We start from the raw sequence: 13956 nt of genomic DNA on the forward strand, positions 1-13956 counted from the left end.
TTATAGGGTGAAATTAGAAAAAGATCGAAAAGTGTAAATACAACGGAGGTTCAAATTGATACTGACGCGCTAAGCTAAGTATTGGGCAACTTTTTAACTTTGATAAAGCAGATTTTAAAATCGATTGGTCGTCAAGTATGGAGTAAAATTGAGATTTCTTGGTTCCAAGAGCTTCGGAGTTTCGCCATTTTTCCAGCTAGATTCGCGGTTTGGCCCACTGTGGGTCGTGCAGGTGTGCGTGCGCAGACGCGCGAGCGATCCAGCGTGGCTGTGTGTGCGTGTGCGTGTGCGTGCGTGGCTCTGGTTCGAGTGGCTTGTGCCAAAGGGTACTGACCCTGACCCAAGGGGCATTGCTCCTACGGTGCGTTTCTCCGTTCCTTTTCTGTTAGATCGCTCACACCGGCGTAGCGACGGCTTAGTAACGATGTCCGGGCCATCATCGGGAATCTTTTTTGCATGGATTCTGGAACGGTGAGCGTCGGAAACAACTAGTCGCTCTGGATAAATCCGCTCGAGCCCGGATCAGCTTCGGAGCGAGGAAGCGATCGGACTCCCGAGGACGCTACCGCGATCAAATCGATTCCGAACCATTTTAAACCGGTGCTCGAAAATAATTTCTTCGAACGTTATAGAAAACCTCCGCTCGACATTGTTAATTGTTTTCACCAGTACTTTCCACACGTGTCATAACTATAAAGTCACGATAAAATTTGCAATTTTTATATGTTGCTGTTAAAATAATGAAAAGCAAAGTGCACTGTATTTGAAATTGTGTTAAGAAACGATATTCCGCCGAAGAAGGATAAATTGTATCCACTAGAAAAAAGGAAAAATTACAGAAAGTTATACAGGCTGTTTGGCTACCCCTGCGATAACTTTTAATGGGTGATTCTAGAGGCCAAAATAAAACGAAAATCGAGAGTATTAATTTGTTGATTGAGGCTTCGTTAAAAAGTTATGGAAACATTTCCTGCCACACAGTATATTTTTGGAATAGAATTTTTTTTCTCGAAACTGTGTAGGATTTTGGGGGTATGTGTATTCACCAAAAATGATTCTAATTGATCCCTGCAATCGAAAATAATTTTTCCAGAATGATTTGAAACTTTTCAATTTCGCCGAAAAATCTAGGCACCTACCCCCTGGCGATTTTTCATAAAAATTCGTTTTTCATTTTTAATAAATTTGTTTGACGTGCTACGTAAAAGTTTTTTAATACTTTTTTGTAGGTACCCATGAGCTCTACTTTAGAAAAAAGTTTCATTGAAATATATTCACAATTGTAAGAGTTATGGCTGTTTGAAAATTGGACCATTTTTATATGGCTTTTCTCATTTTGCGGGGTCAAGGATCAACTCTTCGAATATTTTTTGTATTTCTACATATTCACCACTAAAATACGCGTCGTTTGGACTTCGAAACATTAAAATCGTCCAATCCGTTCAGGAGTTATGACATTTTAAAGATTCGTATGAAATTTCGGAGGTCTCACATTAGATTTTCGGTCAGGAATTTTTTTCTTGAAAATGGGTAGGATTTCGGGGGTACGTCTATTGACCAAAAATTATTGTAATTGACCCTCACAACTGAAAATAATTTTTCCACAACGATTTGAAATTTTTTAATTTCGTCGGAAAATTTCTGCGTTTAGGAATTATTTTCTCGAAACTGTGTAGGATTTCGAGGATATGTCCACTCACCAAAAATGATTGTACTTGACCCCCGCAGACAAAAATAATTTTTCCAGAATGATTTGAAATTTTTTTTTTTCGTCGAAAAATTTAGGCACCTACCCCCTGGCGATTTTTCATGAAAATTCGTTTTTCATTTTTAATAAATTTGTTTGACGCGCTACGTAAAAGTTGTTTAACACTTTTTTGTAGGTACCCATGAGCTCTACTTCTCCCTAAAATTTCATTGAAATATATTCACTACTATAGGAGTTATGGCTGTTTGAAAATTGAACCATTTTTATGTGGCTTTTCTCATTTTGCGGGGTCAAGGATCAACTCTTCGAATATTTTTTGTATTTCTACATATTCTCCACTAAAATACGCGTCGTTTGGACTTCGAAACATTAAAATCGTCCAATCCGTTCAGGAGTTATGACATTTTAAAGATTCGCATGAAATTTCGGAGGTCTCACATTAAATTTTCGGTCAGGAATTTTTTTCTCGAAAATGCGTAGGATTTCGCAAGTATATGTAATGACCAAAAATGATTGTAATTGACCCCCGCAACTGAAAATCATTTTTCCGTGAATGATTTGAAATTTTTTAATTTCATTTTTTATTAACTTTTTTACGAGGCTTCAATCAACAAATTAATATTCTTGATTTTTGTCTTATTTTGGCCTCTAGAATCTCACATTAAAATTTTTCCCAGGGGTGGCCGAGCACCCTGTATAAGGGTATTAATAAAGGAGTATTCTTCATGAACAAATCATACAAATATTGAGCTGAGAATACAATTGAATTAAGAATAATAGAGAAAATAATTTAACAACGCGTAGGATATCTCTTATTTCCAAGAATTTCAATTTTCCATTTGTCATACTTCTTATTAGATTTTGTCATTTCTTAGTTCGGATATATTTTGATACTGTTTATTATCAGAATAGATCACTTCTCGTTTGAATGCTTTGTAAAAAATTTACTCGATCGAATGCTTGCAAATTTACCGTCGTTTTCCATACACGAATGAATAAACTGTAGTTTTTATTCCTTTGGTACAAATAAATATAACATTATTGTAATGTTAAATATAGTTTTAGTGTCGAGTAACGTTGAAACTATTAATTCATATTTTTATTAATAGAATTAACGAAATGGGACCTTTGTAGAGGGTTGTCTCAACCCCTAAGTATAATAATTCGTAACTGCGTTCAATGTTTGTGTGTGCAAACTCTCGTCTAGATTTTTAGATTTCCTTTTCGAAGCGCAGATGCGCGTAAATAAAATTGTAAATAAAATTCACGATGCAAATGACCGGTTGGTTACTTTGTTGCAGAGGGTAATTGCCGGTGCGTATCTGGCTCATAACTTTTGGTAAGCTATAACATCGCGTCGACCGACAGATGGTTTCGATTCGGGTAATTAGGAAGGTAGCGATTACTTGTAACGAGGGATTCCCTTTCGTCCTCCTCCCGATCTTTGCGAGATCGGGATCTCGCGTCGATCCCGCCGGGATCAGATAATCGTAATCGATCACTGTGCACCGTGAATTTCTCTGGCTCGCGTTCGATTGGTCGGTGGAGAGGCTCAGCCTGCATGGGACGGTAAATGCTTTGGCAATTTAACGCGCAATATATGTACCTAGAGTATTAGTGTAGGTAACGCATAAGAACGTGCTTACATAGAACGGTCGAGTGAGTAAACGGTATAGTAGGGGATAAAAGCTCTGATGGCCTTGAGCGTCCGATTGATTTTGACCCGACCCGAAATAGTGTTCCGGACAGCAGAAACGCGGAACGTATTGAACGATTCTATCCGTGGTATTGCAATCGATGGAATACGCTCCATCCAATCTCTTTCTAACCATTTGGATATCTCAATGAATCTAATGCCTTTCGTACACGCGCGATACGTTTACGGGAATCTTCTACTGTAAATCGCCAAAAAATTGCATTTTTTTAAAGGATATAATATTAGAAGTATACAGTTACCGAATGAAGTATCCATACATCGTAACACGTTCAGTTTAAACAATAAAAACTTTGATTATAGAAGGCTAGTTAACTATGAAAAGCACATAAGCAGTCAGGGAATTAACTCAGCTTTCAGATAGTCTGAATTTTATTGTAACTTAAATAAAAATACAACAGACAAATTTCAAATGTCGAACGATGTAAGAAAATCAGCGAGCAAAAGTATTCATACAGAATTTTGTTTTATAGGGTATCGGTTATTATTAATAATCGGTTGTAATTGCCTGGGCATATATTTATTATTAAAATTTAAGTTTATAGATTATAATATTCTATCTTATATTTTCAAAATATATGCTTAATCAAGCTCATAAACTTAAAATTTTATATTTATTATATTTAAAATTTTAATATAATAATATTATCTCAAAATTTATTAAATGTTGAATTTAATAAAAAATATGAAAAATATAATAATGAAAATAATTGTCTTAAATTAGTATAAGGATATTCAATTAATTGACTACCTAATCAAGTTAATAAAATAAATACATTAACAAATATTCAAAATATAATTTTATTAATTGGATAAAATTTACTTGATTTAATATTATAATTATTAATAATTGGTAAAAAATATAAAATTAAAATTGATATAAATAATATTAATACCCCTCCTAATTTATTTGGAATAGCTCGTAAAATTGAATATGCAAATAAAAAATATCATTTATCACATTTCCCTCCATTTTTTGTCATTCTTCTTGTAAAGCATTTTTTGAATCATTTTTATTTATAATTTTATATTCTTGCAAACGTTGTCTCAATTCTTGTCATATGTGCTCGATTGGACTTATGTCCGGTGATTGTGTATAATCCTAATTAAACGAGTCTTGTGGATGGGAGCGTTACCTTGCTAAAAATTGTAATTGCCAGGAAGACCCTTCTGTGCGCTGTTTTTCAAATTTGATTTTAAAATATCTAAATATTTATGTTAGTCTGCTATTCCATCGATGAAATGCAAGTTTTCGAGGCCATTCGCGACTAAGTAAAGAGTAAAATAAAGAAAGTAAAATGAGAACAATGTAAAAACCGGATAAGTGGCGTAAAAATACCGAATGTAATGTATCCGAGCACCGAATAAAAACATTCTGAAATTCTGAGCTATTCTTTCAAAGGAAATAAAAGGAAAGAGGAACGGGAGTGCTAGGCGAAGTGGAAGAATGAGAAGAGAATGGAAGTGAGAATAAAAAAAATGGGAAATGGAAAAATCGATGTAAAAGAATCTGATATGGAATTCTGAGCACCCGAAATAAAGCAGCACTGAAACTGAACGATTCTTTCATAAAACACGACATTGTTTCGACAGGATCGATGCACCAATGAGTTCCCTTTCGACGAATACTATGCAAATAAATTATTTAAATAGAGGAAGCTGTCTTTCGAAAATAGTTGCGTCGTGTCTCGTTTTAAAATGTTCCCGATCGAGTTGTTGTATCGTTTGGTGTTTCGTGTTTCGTGCAGTGGTATTGGTCACAGCTTTCGGTGTCCATGGACGTCGTAATCGGAATAAAGGAATCGTTAAGAGCGGACCGAGAAAGCCGGAAATTATTTTCCTCTCGGTGTCGCTCCTTTAATGAACGCTCGCGAACGTGCCCCCGCGTTCACCCTTTCTAAATCGGTGAGAGACGATCATCGAGAAGCGGAGGAGGCAATGAACCAATCAGGCCTTCGATCGAGAGGGTTGAGAACGGGGTCGCAGCCACCTTCGTGCGACGACCGCGGAGACAATGGCGGCCTTCCAGACTGCTGGCGAACATAAAAAAATGCATCTTTCGTCTTGGAGGTGTCTGGAAAAAGGTTTATGTTACCGGAAACGAAAATAAAAATACGGTAGCTCTCAAATTTACAAAAATAATAATATATCGTGCATTATTTCTCAAAGTTTTTTTTTTGGCAATTTATGGCGTCGAGGAAACACGATTAGAAGTTTGAAAGCGATTTCAAGCGAGAATTTTAAAAAATGTCTCTCGACGCTTTTAGTAGGAATAGCGTTAAGTATAATGTGCATTATGAATAACAGTTATATGAAACAAATCGAGAGGAGGAGAAATATATACAAAAATCAAATTGTGCGGAGGGAGTGAATTAATATTAGATTATTAGATTAAACCGCGCTAACGAGATCGAGTTTAGTTTAAATTTGAATAAACGAGGTAAGCCCATGAAAAGATCTACTCAGGAGTAGTATTTGCATATGAAAGCATTCTAGAGATTAGTTCATTACGAACGTAATTGGTACTCTTTTTCTCTTACTGTACACGAGCTTTCGCAACTATACAGCATATACTAATTGTAACATTAAATTGATGGAAATCCACCGAGGGGCTTTCATCCTTAGCACGATACTTGGTTAAATGAAACTAGAAAAATGAAAGATTAAATTGTAGAGGATAGATTGGAGTAGATTGGACCCCATAACGATACTTTAGAGTTCAGACCTTTTACGTCGTCCAACATGTTGAACAGAGTCTTAAATCTCTATAGTATTGTTTATAAAAATTGCAATTCTTGGAAGCACGTTGAATTCATGAATTAGATAAAACTGATCAGAAATAGAAAGGCAGAATCGAGGACATTCTTTCAGATGACCATACAGGGTGATCATACAGGATGTGTTGCAGGAAAAAATTTTGTATGAAAAAGTTGCATGGTTTAAAGGGGTACATTATGCAGTATATTCCCTTTTTCCAAGTCTCTATCGGTCCAACTTTAAACAAATCAATTAAGGGAAGTACCTACATTGGGAACAATTTTCTTCCTCAGACGTGATCAACAATTTATGGTCCCATTTACGGTAAATTTACGTTTCAAACTTTTGAGCTACAACGTGTTCGCTAAAATATAGCAAACGGAGGATCGAAAGGAGAAATCTTGACAATGCACGTAACAAAGTCTAACGCGACTGCCCTTTGCGTAAAGATTAGACAAGATAACGTTGCTTTGGCGTTACCTTCGGTTCGCCGATAACGCGACAAAGTCGTCTCGCGTGTTTTCTGATATTTCATTCTTCGTTTATCTCTGTTCTTATCGGGTATCGTACTTGCCGCGACACTCGTCGACCACGGCGGCCATCATCTACGCGGCGAACGAATAAAACGCGAACCGTTCGATGAGGGTTTCACGGCGAGAACGCGTTTCCGGTTGATTTGCGCGCAGCTACGCGAGAAAGGGATGAATTTCTGCATTGGGAATTGCCCCGGAGGAAACGAACTTTGGAGCGAGGCGCGGCCTCTTCCGTTTCGCTGTCAATTTCCTTGACAGATAACTCTCCTCTTCCGTTATTCAGCATCTCCCCCGGGAATTTCGAGCTCCGGTGATACGCGGGATCGTGACGCGCGCGTGCACCATCCATCGCGCACGGTAGCAACCGTTTCCTCGGGCATAGATTGGATCTCTCGCAGACATTGACCCACTTTTCCTCTCGCCAACGAGACGGAGAAAAGTTCTCGCGCCGGAGAACCGGCGAGGGAATCGTTCTCGACCCGTTCGAAAGCAGAAACGCATTCTGTTGCGTCTTGACTAAATATTCGGAGCCACCGGGTACACACCTCGTCGCCAGGAAATCGGTCCCTGGGTACTTCAACCCCTCGCGATTTGAAACGTGTATTCTTTTAAGGGAGGAAACCACTGACGGATTGACAAAATCGAAATTTTTTTTAGCTCTTTTCAATGCTTGGGGGTTTCAAGAATGACAAAATATTAAAGTAAAATTCGCAAAAGTGACAAAATTACAGAAGATTTAGTAGATGTAGAACATGTAATACGCGCAACGCTTGAAACTAACTGCTCTTTACTATGGGACATTCATTTGAAATTGTTTTATTGTTTCTAACAATATTGTTTCTGGGAAGTGTTTTGATCTAGATAGCTATGTGAATCAAGAGTATTTAGTCTAGAGCGATAAGTGGTGTGAATGAAATGTACCGATGCACGACTAAAGTGCTCCAACTGGCATCTTATTTAGCCGTAATTCAATTTAACGATAGCTATTCAGGATTATTACAAATAATAAAGGTCCTCGATATTAAAATTGGACCACAGGCAGACACGTATCGACGTAAATAGGGCATGCTATAATAATTATAATAATCACGCTCTATAATAATTAATATTTTTATACAAAATTTTTGCAAAATATAGTTCAAGAGATGTACTTTCGAAAACATTAAACATTTACTAAAAAAAGTTACTAAGTTACCTCCAAAAAATTCTTGAAAATTGCTTTTATTTTCAGTCGTCACAGTGGTTTTCCTCCTTAATAAAAAAAATCCAAATTACACAAATATATTTAATAGAAAAAAGCGAATGTTTTTTAACATAGATATTTCATTGATCGAATGTTAGAATGTTGGAATGTTTTCCTGTACAAAATGTGTGTGTGTGTGTGTAAATGTACAATCTATCATTGATTGTCCAAGAAACGACGATTCTATTATTATTATTCATAGATGAAGTCGAGAGACCAGTGGAAGAAGCAATTGATTCTCTTCTTTCTTTCTGGTTTCAGCTGGTGAACGGCCTCGATGGACCCAGGTACATTTGCGAGACCGAGGTCATGGAGGAAGCGAACGTAGCCAACGCGGTCCCGATGGAATATACTACACCAGGGAATCACACTAACAAGAACGCCAATGGGAACATCATCACTCTCACCCTCAAGAACAACCAACTTATCGTGGAAACCGAGGAACGGACAGTGAGTATATTACCAATCATTTTTCTGCTTACTTTTCCATCATTCCACACGGAATCGAACACTTTTTTGAGTAAGTTTTCAAATTATTAAGTTTTGAAATACGTTTAAACATCCAAAGAGTGTCCAATTTTGCGTGAAATAACCCCTTTCCCTGTTACTTCTACCACCCAACAGGACCAGCAATTTTTTCACGAACTTTCAAATTTTTATTTTACACGAAACAATACTAGAAAACACGCGTCGAGGAGTCGTTAGAGTAAGCGTCAACTATGACTCGATTGACTCGAGTGTTCGTCAAGGATTCGAGCCTCGACTTTGTTGACGTACAAGAGGCGTGCTTCCGCGGTACCAATTAAATGAGATTCGTCGATAATTGGAAGCCCATTTCATTAGCGATTCGTGAAATTGGAAGAAGGGGTAGACGGGTACGGAGCGTTTCGTCACTCGCGTAATAACTGAAATGTCGATTATTCTGCATAGAAGATGGAGTCACGTCGCGATAAAGGTAAAAAAAGAGCCATTAATTAGGTTGGAAAAGACGGACGTTGCACAGAGCTTCAAACTCTGGCCACAGTCGACAATGGTATCATTTGATATTTTGAAAAAATTTGGAAAGAGAACCATAGGACGTTAACGAGGGTTACAACGGCAGTTTTTACCAAATATAATAGTTCCACTCGTCAACATTCGATTTCTAACATTTTATACAGGATGTTTCAGGGTTAATTTACATTTATTAACAGTTACATTCATTAAAGTAGTAAATATCTCTTGAAGGAAGCATTTGCGAGCAAACTTCCACAGGAAAAATTTATTTATTTTAGAGTCCTAAATTCATACGTAAAGTTTTTTAAATCTCTAGTTCCGGCGATAAAGGTATGTCTGCTAAATATTTTCTCCAAATTTGAAGTAAATCGGTCTGCTAGATCCTGAAATATCATAGAAGCCAATTTAAAAAGTGCATTTTAACAAGAAGTTATAACTCCCACAATTTTTAATATTTTCTACTTTTAATAGTTCTGAATAGTATTACTTTCGAAACAAAAAAAAAAATCGATTTTCTGACTACCTGGCCCCCCTAATGCTGTAAGGCTGAACGAGAACCGAACGTCCGTCGATCGTCCTCGTTGCCAGGAATTTTCGAATCGCGGGGACGTCGAATCGAGCGGAATAATCGGCATGCCGAGTACAATAAAGGCGCAACAGGTGTTGAAAGGTCGTCGAATCGACGAGAATCGGGTCGAGAAAAGTCGACGGGTGACTAATTAATCGGTTCGCTGTGCACGGCGCGACGGTTTCGTCTCCATCGAGATTTCTCTGTTCGTTAGGTCTGGCCTCTCTCAAGGGTCGTCACGATTGGCGTTCGTGGTTCGCGCGGACCCTTCTGTTCCTTTTCGTATTTTCTCCCGCGCGTCCGCGGGTGAAATAGATTAGCTACGCGTCGGATTAATATCTCCCTTTGTTCGTAGCATTCGACAACGCGAAATCGATCCACGATGCCCGGAGATTTGCGCAGCTGGGTCAGCCATTGGCTCCCCCTTTGACAAGGATAACAGGTTCGCAATTATCGGTGCTCGTACGGCCCTGTAAGGTCGAAGGTTACCAGGCAATTTCGCCTCCGCCTATCGTCCTACTTACCGGTCGAGGCTTATCCGTGGAAACTCATCTTGCCAGGGATTCTCGAAATCCGCCGAATTACCGCTCCGAATACCCCTTCCTTCCTCGCGAGCGGATTTTGACAAAATTTCATTGAAATAATTCTTCGGAAATAATTGGGAACCAAAGTAGTTTAAACACCTGCATAGGTGTCGAAACTGTGAGATTTCCACCCCCTTTTTCCAAAGTTACGAACGCGAGTCAAGAAACACGAGGCTCGACTTTTGAACTGTACAAGCGATGTCTAAATATATTACACGTTGACCCGTGGTTTCCTTTTTTCTTATCCTCTACAAGACATATTTCGTCCAACTCCTGTATCTTGTCTGACTATCATTATTTATTTATTTATTCAATAAGTGTATAACGAGCCCTATGTATAAATCTCCATGAACTGTTTTCAATACCTAATAATATACGTACTATTTTATTTTATTTATTTTTATTTATTCGATAAACGAGAAGCCTCATTAGTGTACAAAGTAGTAGAACATGATTGTCAAAATAAGGCTACAAAAGTAATTTTAACCCCAAATGGGTAAACAACATAAGGACAAAATGTTGACAAAAATTTAAATACAGTTTTTGAAAGGTGCAATAGTGCTCGTGAAGAAATCCAAGTAGAATAAGAGTTTGCGATCAAACAGAGACGATTGAGCGGATCTATCGACATCAGGAAGAAATGTGAGGATCTAAACGTCCTTGTGGGAGCATAAAAATTAATCAACTCCAACAATTGGGAGCAGTAAATATTGCCGTTATTATTATAACATTTTTGGGTAAACGCAAACGCAACGTTTGCAAGCATTTAGAAAATCGCCTATTTAGTTTCTGTTCACTATTTCCTAACGAATGTTTCACAATTTTCAGAATCATTACTCGATTTATTTCAAATTTTATTTCTTCATAATTCGATACTTGTACCGTGTAATAATCACAAAGTTACTTTCATTACTTTTTTTATCGTTGAAGAATTAATAAGTAACGAGCGTTGTAATGCTTTGAGCATCTCTGTAACGCGTTGCGTCATAGATCGAGAACCAGCGATAGTTTGACAGAATTGGCTGCTACAGCGAAACGTTGAGGAAATACGGAGGGTGGTGGAAAATTCCAAGCAGGGTAGGTAAATAGATCGAGAAGATGCCTTCTCGTAGTCGGGTCCCGGGCAGGACAAGTGTCGCGGGCCACTTTCCTCGTAGCGGAATGCAAAAACCGTGCGTTACGCTCGCCCAAGAGGAGAAGAGACGGAAATGAGACAAGGAACGGGACGGAGTTGAAGGGGTGGATGCTCGGGATGCTTGAACGTAATACCTGGCCCGACGCCAGGTCGCGGTGTTCACCCTTGGTCGCGTGGAATACCCTCAGAATTCGAGAAATATTCACACTATCGGGGCCACAAGTGCTTCTTTCGAATGAAGTGCGCTTCGTTGAAGGCCATCCAACGCGGCGCTTTCTACCGTAGGCGTCGCGACGCTTGCTTTGCCGTCGAAACAGATAAAACGGAGAAATTAACCTGTCGCCGTTCCGAGTGTTTTCCTTGCTCTCGACGAAACTAACGCGGAATCGGCGCATTTCACGTTATTACCATTCATTTATTAACGAGAAGAAAAACCCTTCAGTACAAAAGATGTAATACACTGCGCGTCATAACTATAAAATCATCCAAAAATTTTCAATTTTATATATATTCTTATTCAAATTTTTAGAAACAGAATATACCATATTTGAGATTAGCAATCTATGTTTCTTTAGAAACAGTCGAATTATATTTATTTTAAAAAAATGAAGTGCAGAAATAATTACAGAACCAAGCATTCGAATGTTGTTTTCTATCTATATTTCGTCAGTTTTGTTTTCTCTAGCCACTCGTACCAACTATTGGTTCCTGCTGGCTTTTTCTCAGCATTCTTGAGATGTACGAGCCTTATTTTATGCAAAAAAAATTATATTTTTTCCCCCAAATAAGCCCAACATATTTTTATTGTTTAAAGTTTCCAATTGAATCCAGTTTATGAATTAATACGATTAATAGGAAACAACAGATTCTCGTTCGATCGTTTAATAAATCAATCGACGTTTCGGCGATACGATGCGTGCGCGGAATTTCAACGCACAAATAAAAAACGTAAACTAGTTAATATTGAACAAACATTTCTCAACTTTATCGAACGTGCCCATTTTACGACAGATGTAAAGAATAACCACAACGGCAAAGCCAAGGTAAAAAGAAAATAAGAAATTCCATTTTACGATTCTCGAGTTTCTTCTTGTTGATCGGAAGTTAGAGAAATGTTGATTGTAGTAGGTTATTAACTAGCAAACTGTATAAATAGCAACAAGAACGGGGTACGGAGAACGCGTCATCCGTTTAGTAGAGCATCCGGGATCAGTAACGCGTGATCGGTAATCTCGCACCCTATTATGCATCGATTAATTTATTACGCGGAAGATTAAATTCTCAGCGAAGCGTTCCCTCTCTGATCTCGATAGGCAAACATATTTATACGTGTAATATGGTAATAAAGTACAATATCCTCGACGCTATACCCACGTCGCAACACTTTCTAATTCTGTGTCGTTGCAAACATCGACGACCCTAAACGGTCGTAGACACGGGATATCAATGCATTTAATTATTTGTCGTCACACGGGAACGTTCCTCGCGACATAAACACGCGTGAAAGTATTAAATTGTCAGAACGTTCTACCATCGTAAACAACAATTCCGCGCGATGCAAACTAATAGCCGGGGTGAGTAGTTTGTTATCGGCGAACGATGGTGATTGATGGGTCGGCTCTCGATTGTTTAAAATGGCATCCGTGCAATTATCGATCGCGAGCGTACGGGCGTGTTTGCAGCGTCGATCGCGTAAATAAATGATTCGGGCGGTGAAAGAAAAATTGGTTGGGAAATTTTGCGTTAAACGTGGCAAACAACGAAACTGAAAGTTTGCAAATATTGAGAAACAATTAATAGTTTTGGTTTTTGCAGATTTTTGTACGGGATCGAAAGAGTAATACTAACGCTATTATCTCGGACAGGGTGTCCCATTTAAGTTGAGGTTGTAAAAAATCTCGAAGAGACGCGATTTAACCCTTAAGTGGACTCTCAATCTCTGTTGATTGAAAAACAATAAACTAATGGAGGATTATATATTTTAAACTTGCAAATTAATAATCCACTTAAAAGTTAAAAGGAACAAACTGATACGTGCCCTTTAGAGTTTCGAGTTATTTCATCTTGTCTTTTCTTACCATAAACCCATATTTTTTATTTCGGAATCGTATTTTTCCGTAGCATAGTCGCATGGACGGCGGTCGATCGATCCCATTAACAGATTTGAAAGGTGGCGAACAAAGTTCCAGAATTATGGACTGTTTCCCAGCGACTTTTCGAAAACGGCCGCCGGGAGTTTCCTACCTGAGACGTCGAGCGAGATCTCTAAAGTGGAACGAATGGCGGTGCTGTCCCATTTTCCTTTTCGCGCGTCCTCGAACGCTTCCAACCCCTACGTGTGCGTTCTCGTCTGCTTATCTCGGCACACCGACACTTCGAGCGTCGCGCGACCCAGGGAAATGTCTCCTGCGAACCATTCGTTTCTCGATCCGTGGAAGAATCGACGCGATCGCCTCCGATTTCCGACCAGAGTCGGCACTTTGCGACGGCTGGTGAAAAACTGCCATACTCGGGCCGCGTTTATACGACGCCTCGGGGATACAGTTTCTTCGAGGAACCGAGAAATAGAAGCCACCGTCGTTTTACCCTCGTCGTTTCCTTCTCCCTCCGACGAGGGTGGACGGAGGCGTTCTCGAACGATCCTCTTTGCCCAACGACGAATCGACTCGCTTTTTCGAACAACCCCGCCAAGAAAATGCTTCCACCGAACCACGCTTT

The 13956-nt window shown here is 38.7% G+C and overlaps 2 protein-coding genes across 3 annotated transcripts in view; one reads left to right on the forward strand and one right to left on the reverse strand.

The window, feature by feature from the left end:
* Cbs (cystathionine beta-synthase) overlaps positions 1-13956 on the reverse strand; it is a 378127-nt gene that overhangs the window by 84450 nt on the left and 279721 nt on the right. The window lies entirely within an intron of this gene.
* LOC143343924 (uncharacterized) overlaps positions 1-13956 on the forward strand; it is an 81204-nt gene that overhangs the window by 58329 nt on the left and 8919 nt on the right. For both annotated transcript variants that reach the window (XM_076769323.1, XM_076769324.1), the window contains exon 5: positions 8217-8405. In XM_076769323.1, the coding sequence (XP_076625438.1) occupies positions 8217-8405 (189 nt within the window). The remainder of the gene's footprint in view (positions 1-8216; positions 8406-13956) is intronic.

The sequence above is a fragment of the Colletes latitarsis genome, chromosome 7 (genome assembly GCF_051014445.1).
Source record: "Colletes latitarsis isolate SP2378_abdomen chromosome 7, iyColLati1, whole genome shotgun sequence".
Taxonomy (NCBI): Eukaryota; Metazoa; Arthropoda; class Insecta; order Hymenoptera; family Colletidae; genus Colletes; species Colletes latitarsis.